General features: G+C 45.4%; 2 protein-coding genes across 5 annotated transcripts in view; one reads left to right on the top strand and one right to left on the bottom strand.

Annotated features, from left to right (window-relative positions):
* Window positions 1-27,094, bottom strand: part of LOC124306745 (protein O-mannosyl-transferase TMTC1-like) — a 145,513-nt gene that overhangs the window by 68,249 nt on the left and 50,170 nt on the right. For all 3 annotated transcript variants that reach the window (XM_046767703.1, XM_046767702.1, XM_046767701.1), the window contains one exon: window positions 20,516-20,693. In XM_046767703.1, the coding sequence (XP_046623659.1) occupies window positions 20,516-20,693 (178 nt within the window). The remainder of the gene's footprint in view (window positions 1-20,515; window positions 20,694-27,094) is intronic.
* Window positions 26,524-27,094, top strand: part of LOC124306746 (myrosinase 1-like) — a 43,256-nt gene continuing 42,685 nt past the window's right edge. The window contains exons 1-3 of one of the 2 annotated variants that reach the window (XM_046767705.1): window positions 26,524-26,659; window positions 26,723-26,823; window positions 26,897-27,030. In XM_046767705.1, coding sequence (XP_046623661.1) covers window positions 26,613-26,659; window positions 26,723-26,823; window positions 26,897-27,030 — 282 coding nt within the window. In that variant the 5' untranslated portion in view covers window positions 26,524-26,612. Of the gene's footprint in view, window positions 26,660-26,722; window positions 26,824-26,872; window positions 27,031-27,094 lie in introns of both variants that reach the window. The other variant, XM_046767704.1, reaches the window with a different exon arrangement.

Below are 27,094 nucleotides of genomic sequence, written 5' to 3' on the forward strand. Positions count from 1 at the left end.
AACAGAGATTGCTGCCTCTTCTTTGATAAATTTCCAACCGACCGGGCAGATTTATCGCGGCAACGTCGGCCGGGGATCCAATTTCCAAAATAGCTGGTGACGTTAATTTATGATCCAGGTTTCGAAACGCGAGATCGTTCACAAGGACTTTTGACTCTTGACTTTCCGGGCCCTCTTCGCCCTAGTCGCCGAATCCTTTTCATTACCTTGCAGCACGCTCCTCGAACAGCAACGGGGTTGTTTAAACTCTTGAAGCGCCTTTGTGCCAAGTGCAATCAATTCCTCGTGCGCGGAAGTGTTTTTCCTTTTTTTTTCTCCTCTCTTCTTCTTCCTCAGTTTTTCTCTTCTCTCCGGGTGATGCGAGTCTGCTAAGCCCCTCGAAATAATAACACCTCGCGGAAAACATCGTGAGAACGAGGAATATCTTTTTTCAACCAAACAAATATTTATGGCTGAGAAGGAATGCCGGATGTAGGTGTCGAAGGTGTGAGGAAATACTGAGAGCCGAGCATCCCTCAAATAAGGCACATTCGTGGAAATAATTGTTTGCACGTCTGGCATCTGCAGGGGGTTGACGTACATTGCGGAGACGTGTCGTTCACCGACGGCTTGTTTCATTGTTGCGAATACACGGATCTCTGATCTGTGGTAATATAATGCATGAATTTTTTCTGTTTTCCCGCAACGTTTCTTCGTTCAGTTGTTCCGCGTTTATAAAAACACTAGTAAGCTCTCGAAGTACTTTACGGCGGCTCTTTTGTAGTATCGTGCTCTGTTGTTTTTCGTTCTCTTCCGGTCATTATTTCTCACGATGCGAAGTATGGGAGCCCTGTGTTACAGGCCAATGTTCGGAGTGATTGAACGTTTGGTCGACGCAGGCCTGCCTTTGACATCCGAACCGAAGCTCGTGCTCGGGAACAAAGGGAAGGAAAAAGAAAATATATAAACTACTACTAATGTACGGTCTATTCGAAATGCAGCCATAAGTGGGTACAATTTTCAAGTCGAACTAGATTAATGCGGTGAAATATACATCGAGGAAACGATCATGAATGTAGGAAAAATGTCAACACAGCTGAATAAAAACTCAGAGCTTTTACCGCGTTTGCCCACAATCGTGGGTTTTGCTTGCCCGCGATTTAGTCGGGAAGACAAACGATCCCTTGTATCGACGAATCTGTTGATCGAGAGTTGAAGAGGCGCTTCAGGCGGCTAGAGAATCCGGGCAAAAAAGCGTCTAGTTCTAGGGTGAGATGAAACCGGGGTTAGGCTCAGGTCAAGGTTCAGGATTAATCGGCTTGGGGTCAAGCCAGGATCTGGATTACTCGCCCAGGCGCAACGTCATCGAAGCCTAGAGACGGATATACGGACGATGAACTGACTCTGGGGTGCGAAACTCACGCGGCTGCTTCGGAACCGAACGGTTTCGTGTTCATTGATTAGCCTCGTATAGGATGTACATATTTTAAATCGATAATTTGCCGAATCGCAACGGAATATGCGTGTGTCAGTTACGTTTTGCGTTCACTTTTGTCTCCCTCGATCTGAGCAGCAGCTACGCCCTCGTGTTAATTTCTAGCACCCTCAGCGATCGAATGACAAAGGGAGGGCGAAGCGGCATTGTCCCGTTTGCCTTGGTTAAGGTACCGAATATCCCGAATGAAATTTGAATAATAATATCTCGGCGCACTCGAGCTTTTGGTCACTTCATCGCGAGGTTGGAGGTCGCGTTTCGCAGATTGGGTCCTCGACTGTATACGTGTGTATACGTATAGTTACGAGCTTTGGAGGATGGGGGAAGGGGGCAATCAACGGGTCGGTATTCGAAGTTTGGAAATGAAATGAAACGATACGAGACGAAATGAAACAAAATGAAACAAAATAAAAGAAAAGGAAACGAAACGCAAAATGAAATTCCTCGTTCCATTAACATCCTCGAGTACCACTGCAGCGGAAAGCGGGGAAAACGGTACGAATTCGTATACCTACGGTGCGAACGGCGACGAGTTTCAAATAATTTCGTGGACCGACAAAGCTCTGTCGTACCCTGCCACCCCAACCCCCCCCCCTCCCTCTTTCACCACCATCCCGCGACATCCGCTCCCCTCCCCGTCCTCTCCTTTCATTCTCTTCTCTTCTCTGCTCTTCTCGTCTCTTCTCTTTCCGGAATTCGTTCTCGACAACGATTCTGGTCGAACGATCGAGGTATGTCAGCCTCCTGCGAAGTATCCTGTGCTCGAATCCTCTACTCCTACTTCTATACTCGCTAGCGATGGCCTAGATACTGTTCTGTGTCGATGGATATTGCACCTATCCTTGTACCACCCACCCCCGATCCTCGTTCGCTACGAACTACCATGTTCACCGCAATTTTCCAGGTCTTATTTCGCTTCCCTGGTATTCAGGGTTTTTCATTTGGAAAGAAATAGTGAAAGCTACTATCGTAGAAGTACGTCAAGGTTTAATGAAACGCTATTTTTGAAACTGACGAGAATTTTGGAAATACATTTGTTATGGTATATGTATATGTATGTATAATATCTTATCACTAGGTCACGACTTCCACATTGTTCAGATTGTCTTAGGAGTGAGGATGTCGTCGAATCTAGTGTAATTCCATGTTAGATTTACCATCCATACTCTCAGTACTCTCTCGGGTTTTCCGTCCAATATATAATTCAGGCTCGTACCGCGAAAATGCGGTAAAAACGTACCGTCTCAAGGCTGCTGATCATTCGAAAATGAGAAAAATTTTCATTACACCGCGACGCTCAAAGGAAGTCTCGAAATCTGATGAAAAGATCCAAAGAAGGGTGTAATAATATTTCTGGCAAGTGTATCGCGGTATTGAAAAGTGTCCCCGCGAGCGATGGGTCGGCGATATCACGGGGGTGAAGGTGGGCAGGTCGAAGCCACGTGACCCAATTCGAAGGCTCGAATGATGGCCTAACCGAGATAAGCTGGAATAGAATATGTATAGAAGGTGTATAACCCAGTAGGTTTAACAAATCCTGCTACAATATTAAGTGGCATAGCGACGGCGGGAGGGGGGAGGAGGAAGAAGGAAAATTGGCAGGGAGGGGGTGGGTGGCGGTCCGCCCGAAGGGACCGAGTCGAAATGGAAAGGGTGGCGGGTCGACGAGGGCTAACGGGTACGAGGTCGGGACGCCGGGAGGTTAGCCAACCCGCCGGCCATTTCGCGGTTACGATGTCGTTGCCGTATCGGTGTGTATATTCAGCGTATATTGCGAGAGTGCGGGATGTGCCCTCTCCCTCCCCCCCCCCCCAGCCCTCCCATCCTCCCTTCTCTTCGCCGTTACTCTCGCTCGCGACTCACTAGCGACGACGAAGGAACGGCCAGATGCCAGGCAGCGTGCGGCGGCCCGTGGTTTCAGGATAAATTAAACCGGCGCTTGCCACAGGTCGTTCACGGAATGTTTCCTTTACGGTCCTCTTGGCTTCTCGGGGCTCGACCGAGGACACGACGATAAAGGGTTGCAGGGCCGTCCGGGCCTCAGGAAAACCCACATCCTCCGAATCACAAACCGTGAAACCTCCATCGATGCCCGGCTTCAGCGAACGCGCGTTAAGTAGATGCTGTCCGTACCCGGAACGTGCGGGATGAAGTTTATACACGAGGATGTACGTAGGGTGTTTCGGATGAAAATAATTTGCCATTTTTCACCGTGGCGCCCCTTGAAAAGTTTGCTCAGGTCAAAAGAAAGATTCTGTCAAAGGATGAGTGATCTACCTGAGGTGGAAGATCGCGCACATTTGATTTTTCCACTTTTTCATACTTTTTTTTTCGAACACACGTTGAAGCACTTCGATTGTTACTTATTTCCTGACATTCATACTCAAGCCAAAGACCGCGATTCATAACATAACGACATCTCAACCGGGAATCTCATTCTTCTGAATCAAAAATTCCTATCAAATTATAATTATTCTATGAGATTGAATTAATAATGAAAAAGTTGTGAGATACAACGCTCGAACATCGAATGGAGACTGTTACAAGTGTGGGTCGTCTTTGCGCCGTTAATTGACATTCTGACAATGAACAAAACATTTCATTTACGATGCTTCATAAATTCGAGCAGATGTAAAAAAGTGGGAAATTAATTGGGCGCGATCTGCCTCATAACGCAAAATTGGCAATATTTGACAGAATCTCTCTTTCAACCTAAATGAAGTTTTTAAGAAGTGCTATGGTGGAAAAATGGTAATACTTATTTTTTTTTTCTGGATCACCCTAATTCAAGTATACCGATACGCGATCACGTAACGTTGGTATTAAATTCATCCGGAGAGCACGAAACCATCGTGCAATGGCCTATGTTTATTAGTTATGGCATTTAGAATGTGAATCTATTAAGTAGCTTAATATACCAGCGTCTTCGTCAAGTTTCTTGCTAACAAAATGATCATCAACCAAATGCTTCCCTTTTATCATGTCCAATGTCTTCACTTCGCTCATCAAAGTTATTCATCTAGCGATTGAGAAGTTCACGACACAAGTTTATATAGAAGGAAAACGATTACCCCTTTAGAATAAGAAGAGATAAAAGAGGCGAGCATTATTATCACGCAATTAAACTTGTGGTAAGTGGACATATACTTCCCTGAAGCAAAGATTGAATGAAACACGAAAAATACCAATTCACGTTGACTTTTTTCGAGTTTGGTTAGTGAATAAGTTGAAACGTATCGAAATCACCAGACGTTTCCGCGGTACCGACAATGCCATATAACATATGGGAAAAGATTTATCCGTCTTTGATTTGGAGAGGGCCCGTGGGATAGGAAATGACTGAGCAGGTGCGGTCGAGATTATCGTTCACATCCCCTTCCGTAATGGCGGGATCCTTAAGGGATGCGAAAGGATATCATGTATAGTACGCGTAAATCCTGAGCTGATACACTAACGTGACCACGGGGATTTTGCCTCACCGGCCTCGCGCTATCATAGCCATAGCCTGCAGAGCGTATAGATGGATCGACGGTTCATTTCGACCGAAGCGAGAGAGAGAGAGAGAGAGAGAAATCCCCGCGTAATTACCTATGTGTGAATTTACCGCCCAGCCTGCGCCAGAGGGAATGACCAGCTGGTTCCTGGAATCGGGAAACAGGCCTTGTGAAGACACGCGAAATTATATGTACGCGACACCGCTACAGCCACTTCGCTAAAGAGGGTAAATAATACCCGAGGGTGAAACGCAACCTCCGACCTTCAGTCTCAAGGTTCTCCGTCTCTGTCTTCTCGGCCTACTCATCTCCCGCCGCGCACGAGGCTAGGCTAAGAAACTTCTCTCCGCAAGGTTTTACTGCCCTTTGTCCGGGGCGACCGCGGTCTTAGCCCCGTAACCCTGCCATGCCTCCCGGGTACCCAGTCATGGCTATAAACTAGGCGCGATGGCGACTTTAGAGTCGGGTGACGGTTTAGGCCCTACTTCTGAAACCACCCCGAAGTCTCGCTGCGCCTGTCACTCGAGATGTGTCTATCGCTTGAAAAATTTATACTTTGTCCCGCTTCAAGTCGTGCTGGGCATTAAGGTTTTCGACTTCGGTTGAGGTCAATAAGTGTCTTCGAGGATCATTGACATTTGATGAATGCCGAATGGGCTGTTAGCACAGCTTAAAACCGGTTGAAATCGAGGACCGTGAAGCTCTGGTTGAGTCTGGCTGTGCCGAAGTGCAGAGAGGTTGAATCGGAATGGTGGTCATTGTCCGAAAGTCGGTGAGCCTTTACTATCTTAGAGATGGTTGAACGCAAAGAACAGAAAATCTGTGTCGGGGAGAAAATATAAGGTGTCTGTAACGAGGGGAAACTCTCGTCTTGAAGGGGATTTTCTATCGTAAAGACGAAAGCTAGGGCACATTTAGCGGGGTGGCGCGCCCCAATGCTGGCAGTGAATCCTTCTCGTAAACGAAATTTAGCCACAATATCCCCCTCAGTTGTAAAAGCAGAATAATAAAAAGCAAGAAGAAAAAAGAACCGAGGGGGAGGAAGGAAGGAGGAAGAAGAAGAAGAAGAAGAAGAAGAAGAAGAAGAAAAAGAAGACGAAAGTAATAAGCCGTCGTCAAAATGGAAATTACCTCGAAATAGGTAAGGTGCCGAGGTGAAACCGTACAGCCACATCCCACCTCATCACTGCGGAACGGTGCCGCGGTGGATCTCGATTTGCGGAAAAATGACGTGTAAAAAATGCGACAAAATCTGCCTCAAGTTTCATTTCCTCCCCTAGAATTCGCGGGCGGAATAAATCTGTTTTGGTTGAATCTCCCCCCCCCCCCTCGAAGCGGTTTCTTCCTGTACGTATGCGGCGGGTGTGTGGGGGGTTGGTAATATATACTAGGGCAATAAAAATGCGGGATATAGACGAACGAATTGGATTACGAAATGCCCAAAGCGATCGGGAAATCCCCGCACGATGCTTTATCGGGATCTGCTCCCGGGGTGGACGGCTACTCGAACGAGGACGAGTGCACCGCGTCACTGAGGAAAGAGGACGATTTTCTTGAGCGGGGACGGGTCGTCCGGTCCCTGCGGGGAAACAAGCCGGATACTTCTCCGGAGCAATATCCGTTAATGAAACGTCCAACTAGAGGTAATGGACAGCGCGACGACCACTCTGGTCAGCTATCAAACGCCTTTCTCCATTTGTTCGGGATTGACTCTCGGATACTCGGCCTGCACTTCGAGCGTGTCGCGACTCAAGAATAGCGCGCTATCAAAGGCGTTTATATCGCCCGATCAAACTGATTATTTGCCCAATTGAGCTTCACGGCGCTATTCTCATACGTTACACGGTTGTGCCGAATTGCCCGTTGTGTCGTACACCGTGTCTGGGGAAATTTTTTCACCGTTCAAATTTAAAACTCGCCCGAAATCATCGCCTGGAATTGATGCCAAAATTTAGCCACTATACTTCAGAACTCCCTTGGAAGGAAAAGTCTTATAGCTCGCTGAACCGGTGAATTGAAATTGCTCGGTATACTTGAGGGTAGAAAAATGTTACGAGGAATATGAAAACCGGCCAGTTTGAGAGGGGTTCGAAACCACCAGGGGTTTCCTAAACTCCCCGCACCCGGTGGATCTTGGTCGGATGAACTTACCGGGACAACCCAAGGAAGGGGTAATTCTCGAGGGTTGGGCTCGGATTCTTCGAGACTTTAGAAGAACTTGAGAAAAGGGTTCCCGCAGTTTTTTATTGCCAGCAGGTGTTCGTCCGAAATCTTTACAGTCCAGGGCTGATTCATCGTGACAGCGCGAATCATAAAATTGCTGAAAACGCAATTGGATACGGAAAAGTAACTTTCGCGCACGGCGCCGTGACTGGGGAAAACAATCGAGGTGTCGTCCTCGTTATAAGAATTGCTCGTCAGACCGAAAGAGGCGTAAGCACCTGGTTCGGCCGAGTTAACCGCGGTTATGTGCTGCAGAAGCGGAGTGGCGTAAACCGCGTCGACTATGGCGTCTGATTACGACGCGGCCTGGCCGGCAGGCTGGAGGCTGTCTGAGTGCCGGCTGTGTCGGGGTGGTCGGGCTGCGATGGGGGTGGAAGTGGCAGTGTAAGTGGAAGTGGAGATGGTTATCTGGAGTAAGGGCTCGCGGTGCGAAGCCTGCGGGGCTGGAACCGAAGGCCTCGGCGTTCTAACAACTCAAACATTTACATACTGCTCCGCCCGTGATAGCAAGTGAGTTATGTTGACTAATGCGCTGCTTCCTCGCCACGGTTGCCGGGCGTCGGTGTTGCGCCGACCAACCCTGCGCGCCCTGCATGCGGGACCCTTTTAGCGCCTGGACGCGCGTTACCGGAAACGACCTCCGTCCCCATCCGGCCTTGCGAAGAGTTAAGCTGGATTCAAGCTTACGAGTAGCATGTAGCATAAGCGTCACGATGAAATATGTATGTACAATTTACGTGTACCTAGCACCCTTGATTACCGCCCCCTCTATCCGTGGCGCACGCTCTCGTCACGCGGAAAAATCTCCGGAAATATAGGTTTACCGTTGAACTCGGAATTTACATTTCATACACCGTGTGGTTGAGACGAGGCGATATAATGACCCTCCGACTTGGTCGCTGACTACTGAATTATAGATCGCAACGCTCGAACATGAGGGAAACTTCAGCGAATTCGGAGTCTAAGTCACTTTTTCGATCTGCCGTCAAAAGTCCCGAGTCTCTCTACTCGAGATCTTCCATTGAAATTGACAAACAGATACAGATAAAGCCCCTGAATCTTACGTGCCTATTAGGCGATGCCTTCCGTTTTGATACCCTGGGGTATTTCAGGGGCAATGGAACGTGGCGGGTGGGAACATGAGAGTGGCACATTAGGTATACGGTTGGATCGTTAGCGAGATAGGCTACTGTACATTGTCGGGAAGCGAGGAGGCATTACCATATATGCTTACTTGGGTATGCATATTTATGGTACAACACGGATGGAATATTCGTAGACGATTAGGCTCCATCCAGGCCCGCCTAGATCGTCGGAGATGAAAGCAATCTGCCGTCGCTAAACCGATTGGCTCCGAGCGATCGATGTAACCTAAACTCCGAAGCCCTACCCGCGCAGTTCCGGGGTTCCGTGCTCCACGGCAGCTAGGCTGTAATGCGCGTAAGAATTCGCGATGCCGCTGGATTGCTGATCGGGTATGATGAAAAGTGCAGGAGGCAATCAACCGAAGTACCTCTAACCTCGTAGGTGTATGAATAATGGGAGAGGAGATCTTTTCACGAGAAAGATTCGACCGGCGAATCGGTTAGAGGAAACTTTTCCCGGGTGCAGGCAAAAGCTCTCGTAAAAGCTCGTCGTCGGTCGGAGCCCAGAGTCGGTAGCTAGTTAGATGCGAACGGGGTGAAAGAGGTGAAAAGGGTGGGAAGTCGTCTCGAAAGGCTTGCAGGGGTATGAATGGATTCGTTACAAGCCGCGCTTGTCACCGGGCGTAAATTCCCTCCCCCGCCCCACTCTTTTTTCCTCTCTCTCTCTCTCTCTCTCTCTCTCTCTCTCTCTCTCTCTTTCTCTTCGTTCCTCTTCCCGGGTCTTCGCTCACCTCGAGCGGCAGTCAACACTCAAGCGTGGCCTTTCATTCTGCCGTAAATTCGAGATTGTCGGGTGTGACACAATGCGCCCGGCGATCCTTTACTGCGGAAACAACGCTCCTCGAGGCTCCGAGGATCCTCGCGCCGCGAACACTCCGCGTTCCGCCCGTAGGGGCGGATATGAATCGCGTTATCAAAGTCATCGACTAATGCGCACTACGGGGTGGTTGGGGGGATTCGACGCGGCCAGGAATCCCGCGAAGAATCTCCCCGTATGCTTGCAGCCGCTCCCGGAATCGAACCTCGTCCGGGATTTGAGAGTGAAAGCCAAGCTGCATGAGGTTGCCGGATTATCCCACTCGCGTGTCTCAGTTCGGAGTGTAAAAAGCCACGATCTCGCAGAAATTGCGTTTAATTGTAAGCTCCGCTCAGCGCTTTACATTTCCTACGTTTATTTCATGCCTCTCTTCGACTCTTCACTCGTGAAATACGGGATCTCGTAATTCGTTCGGTGCAAGTTTACGATTTTTTTCACGTCTTTTCATAAGCATGTTTCCCACGATCCTTGCGAACGATAAAATCACACGTTATTCCGATTTGTTGTCGACCGCAATCACTTTTCATTTCCCTTCAAGCTTCCCCCCACAGAATATCGGTTTGCTAACTTTAGTCTAATGCATGCCCGAACAATAAAAATAAACGCGCGCCTCGTTCACGTTTTGAATCGCATCCCTGAATCGAGTGCGCAGAGTTATCTTCCCCTCAATTCCGAATCGCTGTCAAATATGGGTGGAATCGCGGGTGAATACACTGCATATGTACAGATATACCGTATATATACACACACATGTGTATGTGTATACGTATAGGATATTGCGAATTTATTTGCACGCAGCTGCAGTTATCGGACGGATGTATGTGGAACTTTTTGCCTTTGCAATTTTTAGTCACAGTTTTGTTTTCTTATTTGAACCAAAAAAATCCCTATTTCTCTTTTGGGTCTTGTTTTTTTTCTCTTCTCCAATTCCCTACCGTTTTCAAACTCTTCGATAATCGATGCTGGATATTTAATCCTTGGAATAATTCAAACGAGTGCAACTGAACTGTGTAACTGCAGGATTGGCCGACCGGAGTGACGCGCAATCGGAATAATTCCAACTGATCGTGAGCTTAATGGGGATTTGAAAATTGAAAAAGCGTTTTGATGTTATACCTCACCGTATTGATGCGTACGCGTACTTTTTTATGCATATACACGTACGATCATTACGTCCCAAGAGGATCACCAACTCCTCGCCGAAAACCACCATATTCCCGTACAATTTTTCACCTCCGCCTGGCAGATCGTTATGATAAACATAGTATGACTTTAGCAATTTATATTCCCAGTATATCTAGCCTCGCTGCACAGGGCGAACGAGCGAACGTACGAATGGGCTTTGTGGCTTGCGAAACAATTAACTTTTCCATCATTTGTAATCCCGTTGCGTTATGGCTTTTCACGAGTGTGTATATATTTATATATGTATGTATATATTAATATATACCTTTCAAAATGACATTTCAACGTTTTTTCCTCCGTATATAAACTGTCGCAGATTGTGCAGCCATGCATTGTTCTATAAGAATGGCTGACTAGTATTAACACTACCCCAAATGAAAAAAAGAAATGTGTATTACATACACGAGGGAAAGATAAAAAAAAAAACTCCCAGACGACTGTGTATGATGGATCGATCTCGACGCGTCGTACACCTGTAATGCATCGCACAATGCTTTACAGACCACAGGCAGGTTGGGCAAATTGATCGACCATAAAATGTATTTTCAATTAATATCAGAGCGTAGATACATTTCTCTATGTACCTACGCGTACAAACGATTCATCAATTTGCTTTACTTTTTTATGATTACCCTCGTATACATATATTCTCTGAGGTAGCGATACATTTGCCAGAGTATAGTTATAATATATCTACCCACACTTGGTCTGTAATTCAATTTTTAAATTACCATTAATTTAATTGTGTTTTTTTTCCTTTTTTATTATCTTGATCCTCTTTTTTTCAAATTCTCTTTGTGTCACGCTCACATTTCACATCGTTTATCGTGTGCTCGCTCGCTCATGATAAATGGACTCGAAATATGATTGATATCGGGAGTGGATATACATTATAAAGAATGTAAAAGTCCGGCTACTGAATAAAAAATTTCCTGCCCGCCTACCGAAAACGAAGAGCGCCGCAGTGCGAGCTCCATGTTTTCCGAGAGAGTAAAAAGCTGCTCGCACTCTTTACGCGAAGAAGCAATAATTTTAGTCTATTATACCATTGAATAAATTTTACAAAGGCGAACGGGAACTTTGTAGACTAATAGATCCGCCCTACCCTCGTTGCCTATCCGTGGCAGGCTCTGCTTTACACGCGTCTACAGAGCTGGACGAGTATCCGTTGAACCCCTGCCTCGGTTCCTGGATGATCGGCTAAAAGTTTAAAGCATCGCGTCTCAGCGCTTCTGCAGCAGGGCTGAAGGAGTGGCACTGGCTTTAATCAACTTTTGAAAAGGATAACGAACTTTTCAACGGGGCCGTGGCTAGCGACCCTTTTGTGGTGTGTAATAACGCCCTGGTGCGATGAGGCCGATGGAGAGCTCCGCCACCCTACTCCACACTTCTGTACGCCTGGAAAGAGTCGGAGGCGAGATGCTGGTGCGAATGAGCCGGTAATTACAAGTGGCAAAAAGAAGGAGAATTCCCACTGGACTTGGGAGAGAAGTGAACGAGCTATCGCGCAAGTGCTTCCTAGATATGAAACCTCTGAAGTACCTGGAGTTGCTTTGGCCATGCTTCGCCTACGATTCACCTTCTACGTTCACGGGAATAGAGTTTCTTTCCTCCAACTTCGCGATCTGCGTCGCTTTCGCCGGTGATTTTCATACGTACTATACACGCATGTTTGTATACGCGTTGAAAGGAAGCTGTGCTCCGCGATTCATTGCGTCATTCCTTTGCGTTTATTACAGTTTTTCAAACTGTGTATTCAATTATATGTTCGAAGGCCCCGATGATTTTTCAGCGTGAATACAAGAAAAAGGTAAAATTACAATACCGAACCTGCGAACAAGACTTTAATTAACTCCTGACAGGCAAACATTCGAACCGTATACACCTGTCGTGGCAATGAGTGTAAAAATTACCCAGTGGAAATTAATTTCAAATATCTCAGCTTCTAATAAAGCTAGCGATATTTTTGTTTAAATTAAAGTTCAAACAATTCCGCATACAATGGTTGAGTTATGAAAGTAATTAAGTTGAACTGAACAAGAAACAAAAAGTGAAGGTTGAAGGAGTTCAATCCTTACAGTCTGCTCCAAGACTACAAGATTTGGGAGGGGGGGTTTTATAATTATGGAAGAAAAAGATGTCCTCACATTTTCGTTGCTCATCGAATCCATAAATCTGACAAATACCGAAAGTGCGACTGTATCCGGCGATAAACGAATCAACGAAAAAGCATCGGCGGATACTCGAGTCACCAGCCTCTCTTCAATAAGTCGCGACTCGGCAAGGGAGGTATAATTTATTCTCGAAGCGACGTAGGCTGGCGTATTTCAATCGAAGTTTCCCGATATCGAAAACAGCCGAAGCAGCGGTTTTCCGTATTGAAAACAATCTATAATCTCGGGCATGAATGTGCGCGCACATGCGGCGAGTTAAAGTTGGCCCGTAGCTAGCGTAGTGAGCTGCATCGGACTTCTTTCGCGGGCGAACGCCCACGACGCCGGGGACGCCGAGAACTTTCAGCGCTCAGTTCATAAATCAGAAATAAATCACTTTAAATTCGCACTGTTAACTCCGGGAGTCTGCGGCAGTAGCATCAGCGGCAGCGGACCGACTTCGAAGCTCTTTTTCACTCGCTCTCTCTCTCTCTCTCTCCTCACTTCCACCCCCGGGAAGAGCGGAACTAGTATTTAATTATAATAAAAGTCGTAAAAAACAGCGGAGCCCGAGGCTCGTTAACCTGTTACCAAGCCGAGATCCGCGACTCCCTCCGACGAAACCGCGACCCCTTAACAATATAAGAAAGGCGAGTTAATCTTGACCCGGCGAGAGCTGAGCCGGTGGCATCGAAAAGCTGCAAGGGAAAAAACCGACTTGTGGACATCGTAAAAAGTTTTATTTTCTACCCGAGATTTATTCCGAAGACGTTCCACGGTTTGATTTTTACCACCCAACGTGTCTTGAACCTGCAGCAGCTCGTCGCGTAAACGTGACTTTATGCTACACGGTATTTAATTTTATTACAACGTCAATCGGGCTGCAAGCCCCTGTTCGTTCGATATCTTGACCTTTCTGTTTCACTCCTGTGCAAGGTTGTGTCGAAGATAAGATACACGTGCATTAATTACATCGGATAGGAACTTTCATCGATTCCGCGAGTCACAGTGATGTGTGTATGGGTCTATGGTTCTTCTCTTCTTTTTTGTTTTCTCTTCCTTTTCGTAAAGCTAGCTATATCCAACCGCAGCGAGGAAACCACGCGCTACTCATTTTCGAAATCCGGCGCTTCGCCACCCTCCGGGAATATTTTTTTCAGTCAGGATTGACGAGGCCGCGTGGAGGGCAATCGCAGCTCTCGGAAACTGAAATTTCATCAACGGTACACCCTCTGCAGTTGGCTCGTAAACATCACCGAGGGGTGAAAAACGAATGGCTGAGGGATACCTGTGCGACGGAAATGTGTATACATGTATGTATATTTATATAGGCTACCGATCGCGATCGGGATTGAAGAGTAAATATGAAGGAAGAATTTTTATACGAGTCTCGTGCCAGATGCGGTTTTAAAAACTTATGAGGCGACGAAAATTTTCCTCTCTAAAAATACCAACAACTTTGACGCGGAAATTAAAAAAATATATGCATGTTATATGTTTACAGGTTTTTAGAATTCGTGGTTAAACGAACATCTCCACGGAGTTTTATCCGCTTTATTTCTCTCTCGTAGGAAAGATTATTTGACGAGGGGATGAAATAGCCGCTCTGAGATGGCCGGTGTTTTTTAAAGGTAGCCTTCGCGCGATTAAAGCGTACGACGACGGTACGAAGGGTGTAATGAATAAAGTAGGAGCATCGTGTGAACCTGGAAACTTTTTCTACCCACTCCGAAAATAATTGCCTTTAACGGCAAAGGGCCGGGAGCGAAAATCGTGGGTTGAACAAGTGAGTGTCATCAGTCCGCAAAATAGCGGTTAGCGTGTTTTTAGCCGGCGTTTAATCTCGCAGGATCGATTTTTCCTGGGTCGAAACCCGCGCGACCTCCGTTCGGAGTTTCGGCGTTGCGGCGCGCGGCGTCTGCGCGCAATTCAAAACACATTTTAAATCGTGAATTTTCTAGCGCGGTGATTTTTCGTTTCAGTTCACCCAGGAATGCCGCTCGCACGTGTGTCGGGCTTGGTGAAATTCTAACACAAATTCCCCTCGGTAAAACCCCGATTGCCACCCTCGACAACATTTCAGTAATACACGGAAACGTGAAACGTCAAACCGCGGGGGCCATTTCTCCGTTGGACCAGCGTAAGACTCGGGCCATTGACTACGTCACGTAAAATCCAGCGGAAAAAAAACGTATTCTGTTTCAGCTTCAAATATTTTCCGCCGTCTGCGGGACCCGAAACGTTAAATTTGTTGTTTTGCTTCTTACGTTTTTCCCCCATCTATTTATCCATTTTTCTCCGTCATATGTTTTCTTAACCGTCCACTTTGTTTGTGGGAGAAAAAGAATGCCTATATTTTCCGTTTTTTCTTAGCTTCAATGTGGTTTTAGTTCCAATTTTGGAAATTCGCAGACATTCAACGAGTTTTTAAATGACACGCAAGGTACAGCATTTTCAATGCTCGAACAAGAGAGGGCAGGAAAGAAAAGAAATATCACAAGCGAAAGAGAATAGCGGACAGAGATGTGCGGGTGAAAAAAAATTCATTTTTCACCGAAAATTTCAATGGTATGAAAAGCGCTTTCCTTTGTTCGAGAAAAAAAAAGAAAAAAACAATAACGCCGATGGACGCGTGACATCGAATTGTGAAGCTGTTTAGGATCAACGAACAGATGATGCTTCGTACAAATGGTACTATAGCATTCTGTGGACGTGCCGGAATTTCACACAATTCAAAACATATCCCCTGCAGAGTGTGACCCATATCGTACCCCTCGGATGTATCAGCGCATGATTCATTCGTTTCGATGTATCAAAACCGGATCCTGGATTAAAACTAGTTGGACATGAGAACCACGTGCGTGAAATATGATGCGGAAATTGCGTCGCGACGCGTTTTTCACTGATCCATTCAGTCCCTTCTTTCAGTGTTGCTTTTTTTGTTTTTCCCCGACCCCCCTTCAATTTCGCCAAGGATATCCAAATCGGAGTATACAGGGTGAAGTTCCTTCCCCAATTCAACTTATCAGGGAGTGCGAATCATCTTCGCGATACTCGCCTTGGTTTTCCGCTTCAATTTCCGACGAAGCACATATCATAATCCCAGCAAGTCTTCCGTCGGCGTCACGCTGCGTCGTAGGCATCATCTCGACGCACGGGCATTTCGTCAGGATTCAAGTACGTGTAAACCATCACCCTGCTCCGCCTCTGCTCGTAAACCCACTTTCCAAAGCCCCGAGCCAGGCGTCCCGCTGGGGCTCAACGAATCTGCCACAAAACTCATTACATTTTCCGATTGATTAGCCTTTTTCACGCGCCGCTATACCGACATCCCCAGGCATTGCCGATACACACCGCGTCAGCTACGCAACCTGAAAAGTATCCGATCACAGGCTGATCCTCCTTGAATGATGGAAATTACCAGCTGCGTCTTTTATACCTACCCCAGAATCCATTTCGAACCTCTTTGCGACGGAGGTGTCGGAAATTCGATATTTCATTTGTTTCTGAAAGGTACAAATTCTTAACTTGGTTGCCTTACAAAGTTGGTTTTGATTCCTAACATGAACATTAGGAGATTCATTTTGACCTAAAAGATGTTTTCCAAATTCACCCATATTTAGAAGCATCACTAACGATATCCACGACGTTGAAGCTTCAAACGACTTCAAAATTTGGACGGAAGCTTTACTTCACACGTTGAACGAGCATCTAAATCTTGGCTGAACACACCGGAAAATAAATCAGTTTAAAATCAGGGCGCTTATTTTGCCTCTAACCTCAATCCGTGAAACGATTTTAAAACAGCGCGCACCGGGAGCCTCGTAGCAGAACAGAGCCGGTATATCGAACCGAAGAATAGATGACTGGGTGGATAGTGAGGGAGGAATAGAGCCTTATACTCGACGTAGGAAGAGAGCGGAGGCGTTGTTATCGAATAACTCAAGTGTTTACACGCCAATATTGCACTGGAACGCCTCCACCCTTGAAGCCCCGTATTCCGAGATACACCAGGCGCCGAACAATATGCTTCTTCTCCTCAAAGGGCTTGCTTTACAAAGTTCCGACTCCGTCGCTGCAGCTGCCGCCGCCCTCGAGGGGAGTGAGAAATGGAAAATTGAAACGAACCGAGATAATTCGCGTCGCTCTGCGGAAACGGTTGCAAGACTATTTCCACCGACGATTAATTAAATTGTAAACGGTGTCTTCTCACTTCTTATAATTTTCAAAAATTTTCATCTGCATGTAACGAAACGTGAATGGAAAGAGAAAAAAAACCAGTTATTTTCCTACAGTCGCCGCTTGGGCGGGGTGAGTTTCATAGACTTTGCGGTTACCCCGAAAGAAATCAGAATTCTTTTCGCCCCGCCCGAGGCCGTCTAACCGAACTGGGCGTTCCGCTGCGGTAAGCGAAGCGAAAGCAAAACAGAAGCGAACTCCGTTTCGTCAGGGGGAGAGAGAAAGGGGGGAAGCTCCAGGACGAGCTGGGAATTTTTTCCCCTTCAAAGGTATAAGGTACGTTCCGGCTACCATCAATCAGAAATTATTCCACGTCCTGAACCCGTGGACCTCTGCGCAAGGTTAAATCGAGGAATCGCGTATAATCTCGGAAATCAAAAGGTTCCATATAATCCACCTTGACATATATGTGTAAGCAGCAGCTACCGCAACTTCCCTCTTGGTTAAACTTCACCCTCTGACTAGAAGTTACTATGTATAACACTTTTGACGACCCATAAAAGTAGCTCCGAAAGAACCTGAATTTTTTTTTTCTTCGTTTTCATCATGATCGATTCCCTCTCCCCCCCCCCTCCCCCCACGGGTTGTCAGAAAAGTATTTCTCGTTATGCCGCAACGTTGACCTGCAGTCAGTCAGTTCAATATTTCATTCTATTGTTACGAGAAGGGAGAAGAAAAAAATGTCGTGTATCTGTCGAGGGAAATCTCGAAGCAAATTGCGACCCTAAGGAATTTCTAATTTCCGCAGAAATATCTCGCTGGCATGTTGCGCCGCCTTGTCCCCTTCTCCATAAACTACATTCTCTGAGCATTGGTTGTGCACGGTGATGCAAGTGGGATAGGCAAGGCACCTTCTCGAATTGGCACGCGATCACTGCACAGTAGGAAATACTCAAGAATTCCGTTCACAGTCCACTACCACAGCGCTATTCACGCCTTCGAAAGCCAGACGCCAAAGACCACGCGCCATCTATGCGGCACGTATACATCCCATCGCCAACGTTCCATGAAACATCGAGCATCGAGCATTCCAGCTATGTAATAACGTTGCTACCGCTTTACTCTCCCCGTTCAAACTTGAAAATCTCTTTCAACATTATTCCCCTGCACACGGTTTTTGTTCCCTTTCGGCGAGGAGAACGCGTGTTCAACGGACCCTGTGAATAAATATCGGATCCAGACTGGACCAGGAAAAACGGCTCGATGAATACAGAGTTTTTCATAACACTCGATTGATTGAGTAGAAAGAATTGAATTTGTTGAAAAAATTTTTGTACTCTGCGTGTATAAAATTCAAATTCACTAATTCGAAACCAACACGGGATTGAAATTTATTTTACTAATGGCGAGAGGGGACGTTGATTTCCATTTCAATTCCAACTTCTTGTTCCGGGAATAACCGATCTGAATATGTTCAAAAATTCTCTTCGCGATTATCTCCGCAACAGTGCTCGCCGCAATGTATATATGTTCTGATGGCCAGGTAGTCATGATAGATAAAAGAAGTTTGAGCTTTCAGTTTATCATCATATTATCTGTACTTCGTAAGCTCGCGAACCTGTTCTATTTATTCTGTAACGCCTAGTCCGGTACAATGTGATTTTGGTCACAGAACAGACCGTATTCGGAAAATCTGGGGATCGCTCGATTGCAACACACCGAATATGCCGCGATACGGGACGAATTTCAACATAATACCAGCCCGCAGGTCTGCGTACACGCTCGAATGGTGCTCTGTGGCCGATCTATCCTCGCCTATGCTCGCACGCTCGGAAGGGGCGGGCTGGAATCGGGTGTCGCGGGTACGGCGAAACCGCGTATCTGTTATTTCAGAGAGTCGAGAGGACCGCGTGTGCCCGATTATGCGGGATTAAATCGCTCGCACGTACCTGACACGGGGCACGAGGCGCGGCGCTTGACGTCGAAACCGCGACAAGCGGCCTTCCACCTCCCGACTAGGGCTGAACCTAGGCGATACCAGCATTCGCCGGCACCGCCCGGATCTACGACTTACTTTCAAATACCCTCGCACAATGGGGGAAGGAGGCCGTGATTGAGCTTGCGGCACGGTTGCGGCCGTGTGGGAAACCCGCCGATATCCTTACACTACGGGTACATCTGCCGTCGAGGTTTTCACCCCACTTCCCGCCACGCGGTGCAAATCCATCCTGCGGGTTCGACCCGCTCGCGTTTCCACCACTCACTCGGCCAATTATGGTTTGACTAGTTTAACGGAACGTCAAAGCCGTCCCGCGAACAGATTCACTCTGATAAGGGTGCGACTCCGATTCTTGTTGAATTGCCCTCGTGAGGTACTGAAACCCAAGGGCTATTCACTCGTTCATATCCAAAACCAATTTTTATCACGTTTACTACAAAATCGTAGCGAGAACCCATAACACCGTTTGAAATTACTTAGAAATTCGTTTAAGCCCGCCTGAAACCGCTTCGAATTGCTTGAAACCACTTTGAAATCGATTTAAACCCCCTTCAAATTAGTACGAAACTGTTTGCAGTCAGTTTTCAAACGCTCCAAATCCGTTAAAATCACTTCCGGTTGAATATCAATCGAAACTCATAACTCGAAAGTTAGTTTGAAACCGTTTGTAATCATCTCGTAAGCGCCCGAAATCGCTTCGAAATATCTCGAAACTCTTTGAAATGAGTCTCGAACACTTTGTAATTATTTTTGAACTCTTTTAAATCGTTCTTAATCGCGTGTCACTTGATCTGTAAGGGAAGAGCCCCTTCGCTGTAATACTGGTTTTTGTGACAAAAAGAACAAATTCTTTGTTAGTTAAATCCGTGAAAGCGACTGCCAAGCGAAACAAAGTTGAATGCTTTTATCTAGTGTCATTTTAGAGACGGAAACACGGGTTGTTTCGAATGCTCGTGCGAATATACACGCGCAAGAGGATGTCATTTTGTGTAGTAAAATATGAGACAGGAATTATACATATATTTCGAGTTGGAGTAGTAATGCGATACTGTATAATCGGCTTTGGAGGATAATAGAGATGAAACTCGTATTTCTGTGAAACTACCTACCACTTTATGCGTAAATCTCATCAAATTCTCTTTTCTTTTTGAGTGGTTATATTTTTCGGAAAGATATTATTTCTTTTCTCTCGATCTTACCGGGGGCCAGTCTTGATACCACTCTGTTTTAAAACCGCTTTAAAGTACGCAATAATATTTTGGTTACGTGCGTAAAATTTCGAGGCGAGCGAAAGCGGAGTGACATAAAACAATTACGTTTTTCTTTTTTTGTTATGCATTCAGAAAGTTGTCTATTCTTCTTATTCTCTTTTGAATTAGATTTTTTTTTATTTTTCCCATTCTCTTTTCTTTCTTTTTTAAAATTGAATTCCAAAGCTCGCCGCACTTCCACGGATTTGAATTGAACCGCTCTACTCGTAAGACGAGATCTTCATACGAGAAAAGAGGATGACATCCGGATTACTTCGAAATCACGTATACACGTACACTACTCGTATATTTGAATTTTCCCCTTTGAATATTTTGACGCCATGTTTGCACGTGTCGGTTGTACTTTGGGAAATAAAGAAAACGCCCTACAAGGAACGATGAACACGAATACAAAGTGCTGGAGGCAGAGTGAAGGATCCGGTGAAAAATTTCTGATTGCTGATCTTTGTGGGGTTTTCACGTGACATGATCCGTACCCTGCTTTTCTGCCACTTCTTCTCATATTAATATATTCACCTCCTACTGCTTCTACGCTACCCAGCAAAATTAATTCAATTTCATTAAAAAACACTTACCGCTTCCGTGTGGATAGGGTGAGCTGCGAAAAGGAGGCCAGTCAAAGCTGCAAATCCGGGTCGAAGCGAGGCAACGGCGAGACTAACTTTTGTAACGAGGACGCAGGCAGCCGCGTGTAGAGCTACATTCGTCGCGTGAAACCACATCGGCGTGAGACCAGCGGTAAGGTAGTTCAATCTGAAAAAATAGATGTAAAAATAGCGGATAAAAATTGCTCTTCAATTTGCTGGGAAAGAGAAACTGGTCAATCGAGCCGGAATGAAACCAATTGTTGCAACCGTAGGTTGAGTTGACTCGCGACCACTGATCGCTTGGCGGCCATCGGATCGAAAAAATGCACTTTCATTCTGACCGATTGCGATTGATGCTCGAAGTGCGGGAATCCAGACAAGAATTTCACCCGAAGGAAAAAGAACAAGAAAAAAAAAACGCGTATGTATACGTGTGCAATACGCACCCTGAACTGACTATAAAACACGTATACAATGCGAATGTACATTTATGAGATGAAAATGAGCCAGCGAAGAATACTAAGTAAGAATTATGAGAATAGAAATTGTAGCTGCGCGCAAACAAAATCGACGGAAAGAAGCGCCGAGGGATGAAAGTCGAGATAAGGTATTCCGGCGAGTGGTCAGCAACCGTTTGACCATTCGAGGAACGTCGAAGCCGCTTTTCCTCCGTACCGTGAATCTGTGCAGTCGGAGACTGAATTTCCCTTTGTTAATCCGAAGGAGCGTGCGGTCCGTTGTGGTATTTCCGGTCACCTACGTCTGCGGTTTTCGATGTTTCATATCGGTGGAAGTCCAGCTCGGAGACGATGCCGAACTGCGTCGATTTTCTACGGAGAAAGGAGTCTCGAATCTCAAGCACCGCTGACACCACGGAATCGCGATTTCGGATGATAACGGCAAAAGCTCTCCCTCGGGATCCCGGACCAACTGGACTTTTGGGCACCGTTCCAGGTGCCAACGATCACGCCGAGCCACCGCCGGGACTTCCGGAATCTCGTAACTCACTTAGCCACCGGCTATAACACCCCGATATAACCCCGTTACTCTGAATCATTGGAAGCACGTTCTCCGCCACAAACTGGCCTCGGAGACGCGGAATGATACCCGATGCGCAGTGGGAAGTTTGTGGGAGAATGTTTTGCAGCTATGTGAGCTTTTGTAAATCAACCATCTTCCGATTCTAGACAAAATCCAATTTCTGAACACCTCTTCCGCGGCCTTGACCACTCGAATAGCCTGAAATTCGCCAGCCAGTGTTAAAATTATGAATTACCATAGTTCACGGTTTACGAGTAACGGCAAAAACGGTTACGAAAATGTATCGAGCGTCGCTTTGGGGGTGAGAATTAGATATTGCAAACGTTGGCGAGAATGTATTCTAGTCCCGTACTTTGCGGGGGTGGTGGAGGGTTAGGAAGGACATTTATCTGGATAATGGGGTAAGGATATTATTTGAAACTCGTGAGAAGCGAATTGTTCCCCGGAGATTTGAGAAACTTCACAAACACAACTCGTGTTGTTTAAATTACTGACACTTTGAAGGCGAACTCGGGTGCGGAGCAAAGGATTTGAATAAACACGACCTCCACGCCGGAATGGCGGCTAGCTACATATTGTGCATACGTAGATACCTACCTACGTACGGGCGGCATATGGGAAGGTGGAGGAAATACCGCGAGTTCTGGAAACCGGATGCTGAATTTTGTTGCCCGAGGTAGAACAGCGGCTCTCTCCCGTGGCGTGAAATCGAGTTTTAATTTTCGTTTTCTTTTCTTCTCCTTTTTCCTTTCCTTCTTCTTTTTCATCCTTATTCTCCCCCGTGCCGAAGTGACATTAATCGACAATGGCACCTTGTTAATGTCGGCAAGGTTCAGGCCCTGCAGGTTTAATCATTTAATTTCGTTTTTTCCCACCTTCCGCCGCCCCTTGCATTTTATTCCGAGGCCTGAAGATATTCTTTATTACGAGGTAGCATTCAGCTGTTGACGAGCTGCCCCGGGATTGCGACGGGTGTTAAGTAGATGTAAAGAGTTGACTCCTCTCGCAATATATATATTTATTTTTATTTTTTTTTTCACTCTTTCATGCGATTTTCCTTCCTCTGCCCTCTCTTTCTTCGCTGCCCCTTTGCCCCCCCCCCCCCTCCCCCTTTCTTTTTTCTCCCATTCTCTTTGGAATCCTTTGTTCGCTGACAACAATGTCTAAAAGCAGTGCTGTCAGCCCTAACGTGACCTATAAAATGTTACAACTCTAGGGAAATCTGGGTTGATTGAATTCTTATTATGCAAAAAATAAGAGGAGAAAAGAAAAGAAAAAAAAAACGAAAGAAGAAACGTGAGGAAAAGACGACTTATCTCTGCAGCAGTTGTAAATATATAACAGTTACCGCCGCTGGGAAAAAGAGAGGGAAGAAAAGTTATGTATTTGCAAAAAGTTGATGTTCACTCGCTAATTTCATCGCCACTGTGCGACGACTATCTCGAAATTAAGTGTAGTAATAAAACCTTTATAGAACGTTGACAAATGTTTTATCGTCTCTCCTTAGGCTTCATAAATTACCAACAAAAGGTTCAACGTTCTAGACTCAGTGAGCGTGTACAAGCATCCTCGGTTTACAAAAAGAGCGCCGCAGTGGCATCGGGAAAAAGCAGCTCTGAAAGTTCGAGAAGGTGAAATAAAATTTTGCGATCGGCAAACGCAGCTGCCGGAAAGTCGTTGAATCAGACCAGTTTCAAATAATACCTTGACTATTTGCCAGCGACTTTCTCAAAGGCGATTCGCCAAGTACCTAAAACCTCATCTTTAAACATCACTGACTCAAGTGGCCGTCCGGTCCCTTTGACGATGTATTGGATACGCGATGATTATGTATGTATAAGCTTGAAAATACGAGCGGATCGAGCTTTTGGTTCTCTTTATACTGGAAACTACTTTCGGTCGGTGATGAAAAGTCTTTCAACGTACAGCAGGAACACTCGAAATCCACTTTCTTGAAATAATGTTAACCCTTTCGGTCACGCAATTCAATTTTTTTCGGCAGAGAAGTGAAATTATACGCTACCTATATATTTTTCGACGCTGAATGCGAATCTAATGTCATGAATTTAATAAAACTAAAAACAACCCATAATATGGGGTGAAAATGGATGTATTTTGAGATAGTACAATTCCAAGCCGAGAATAAGTGCAAACCCTAATACTATCTATATGCACCCCTAAGGAGGGTGAAAACTAACTCTATGCATTCAATTTTGTAAATCTAATGGCCATTCTGAGATCTTTGTTTGTAAAACAATGGATTCCAAGCGTTCTTAGTACACGTTTATTATCAAATTTCTCCGCTACCGAATTACACTCGCGAAAATATGTTTTCTCGGCATATGTTTATTGATAACAATTATAAACAATTATGGATTCGAACAAAGTTCTAACCAATCCAAAGTTTGAGTACACTGAAAGAAATTTTATTGTAATATTTGCTTTTTCCCGTACACAAAAGTATAATAAAATATAGCATTTTCGGGACAATCGCAGTACAGTCGTGAAAAGTACAATAGTGAGTAACAAAATGCACCACATTTATAAGAACGTTTCAAAGATCATGTAGTAATTCTTGCTTGACAAGATAATATTAATATATATATATATATATATATATATATATATATATATAGAAATAGTATAATGTCCCATTATTCTACGAATGTTTATGATTGTACCTCGTTTGTCCCTAAAATGCTATGCGGAAAACCAAATATTGCAATAAAATTTCTTTCAGTGTATTTTTAAGTGAAAATACAAAAATTTCAGGATTTTTCATGGAATATTAAAAAAATTACAAAAAAAAAGAAAAAAAGGGTGCCGTTATAGTGGTTTCTGTGACTAAAAGAGTGAAAGGATGCGTGAGGAAAAGTTGAGCAGCTGAGCAAGACATTCTGACACTCGTGACATCGTGACACTCGTCTTTCACGTCGTTCTTCAAGCTCCTGTTTTTACGCACATCACTCGTTAGTGCAATATCCGGGTGATAATTAACTCCTCGAACGAGACTGCAGCAGTGCAGGTAGTTCGGTACGATTTTTCGAAATCACACCCCTTGGACGATGGCTTTAATCAACCTGGAGCATATTCACTCTCCATGCCTCCCACTTTTTGCTGCTTGTTCCTTTTTTATTACGATGTTTAAAATTTCTCCTGACAGCGCGGGATCGCGTGACGGCGTAGATACGCATATAACTAATGGTGGGCAAAAGTTTACGCGGTACTTGTAAATTTTCTGATTTATCGGGCTGAGAGTGCCGGGATCCCCTGTTCGCCGAGTTATATCACTCGACCTGGCTCTACATCCCGTGACACGCGCGGGGAAGCAAGCTGAACCGAGTCCCTCAAACATGGTAGGGTGGAATCATCGAGTGGTGATAAATCACCGTCGTGGCCCCTAAATCGGTGGATCCTAAGCAAAGTGAGCTATCGCCGACCAATATTAATCTCAAACAAATTAAATAACAATCGAGCAGCCAGACCGAAGCCCGGCTGCCGAGCGCGAAGGGTTGTATAAGGTCGCTCTGCGGCGAGGGTCAAGAGGGCGCGACGCGCGGCGCAGCGAGGGGGGTGGAGGGTGAGGGCGAGCTTCGGCGGCGCATCGGCTATTAATCATCGACCCAGGCAGGGATGCCGCCTTCGCCACCCTTCTCTGCGCCCCGGGGTCTTTGGGTCCATGAGTCCACAGCTGGCAATGAGATTACCCTCGCGATTAGTTCACCTAGCAGCAAAGCTCCGAGCCTCGTTTCCTCCTATCTACCCCGCCGGTGCGTAATAATGCCTATACACGACTATGGATTACCCGTTTCGTGAGTCGCCGTTATTCTTTGATTAAAGCCCCGCTCCATCTAAGTCAAGACTTTTCTCCAAACAATTTTCCACCCTTCGTCATCATCGCTGTCTGACTTACTCGGCTTTACACTCAGCTTCTTCCAACAGGAGAAACGTGATTTGCATGAATAAATAAAAAGGTAGGCACATTCTACGTGGTTTTTAACTTGATTCAAGTTCTCTTTGTTAGCTGGATGCTGACAGTATTCATGGCCTTCCTCAGCCACGTAATTAGCAAGGATTGGCTTCCGTATTGTTAAAACTTTACCGTTAGTCCGGTCGCTGATGATGATTACGATATTTCAGGTCATGAAATCATCCAACAAATGAAAGAAGTGATGGGGGTATAGAGCAGTAAGCAGACTGTATAGATTGGATTGATAACGACACCGGAATCCTATTCCAAACATGCGAAAATATTGTGACAAAAGTGAGTTATATAGATAGATAGAGCAGGTAACTTTTGCACTCTCTTCAATTGATGTCAAATGCGAGCAATCAGTCTTTATATTATAATTTAACCAGCAAATCATTCCTATAGACTTTTCTTCAGATTGGACATTGAATTGACACAATGACTATAATTTGATATCGGAATTCGATACAAGTTTGTCTTAGCTGGTTAAACCTAAGCGTGTGATAAAAGTAGATCCAATCTCACGTCGAAGAGAGTATCGATTTCGTTTCATTACATTCATTGCTGAGGGTCTATCCAGATAAGTGACGAACGTTTCGTGTGGCAAGATAGCATGACATGTGTAATAAATTATCAGCGAATATCTTCGATGCGAGAAAAAAGTTCTCACAAACTTGATACTTATTTCGTATATTAAATCCAGAACCAATGCGACATTTTCAGCGTGACTTTTGATGATTCTGACAAGATGAGACCCGCTAAGCTGTTCAAGGATAAGGAACCAAATATTCCAAAAAATCTGAATCTCTCTTTGCTCACATGATCTTGTATTATCTTTGCCACCTTATCGTATCTCGGCATACGTACTCCAAATATCAAACTCGATTCAGGATCAATAAATACGTTTCATTGTGATTGTGTTGATAGTATTGCTTAGAGGTGACGCTTAGTCCATTTCTGATAAAACACTTTCAACGCCTCTTAGCTCTGCAGCGTCGAACAGAGTCAATTGATGATGATCTTATAATTTAACACAGCAGTTGGAAGGAATCACTTTGAAGGTGTAGTGTCACGATGGATTGTTACTTTGTCGCGTTGACTATCTGCTTGGTACTTGCGACGTACGTCTATTTCAACCATCTGTAATTCGTTAACACGGTTGGTGATACTAATTTTTTCCGCAGAGTATCCTGCTGCGATATCGTCAAGCTAACTTTTCCAAGTGGATTTCGCTTTGGAGCCGCAACTGCCTCGTACCAGATCGAAGGGGCCTGGAATGTCAGCGGTATTAACAAGTTGATTATTGACACCTGAAATCACTGATTACTTTTCAGTCGATACGTTTTACCATTTTCCAGACAAGGGGGAAAATGTCTGGGACTATTGGACCCACAACTACCCAGGATACATTGCCGATGGCACCAACGGTGACATTGCCTGCGATTCTTACCACAAATACGAAGAGGATGTACAACTCTTGAAATCTGCAGGAGTCAGTTTCGATGACAAATAGTTCGAAGAAACACATTTTCAGGACGCATGATAATACGCTAACA

This window comes from Neodiprion virginianus, chromosome 6, assembly GCF_021901495.1.
Source record: "Neodiprion virginianus isolate iyNeoVirg1 chromosome 6, iyNeoVirg1.1, whole genome shotgun sequence".
Taxonomy (NCBI): Eukaryota; Metazoa; Arthropoda; class Insecta; order Hymenoptera; family Diprionidae; genus Neodiprion; species Neodiprion virginianus.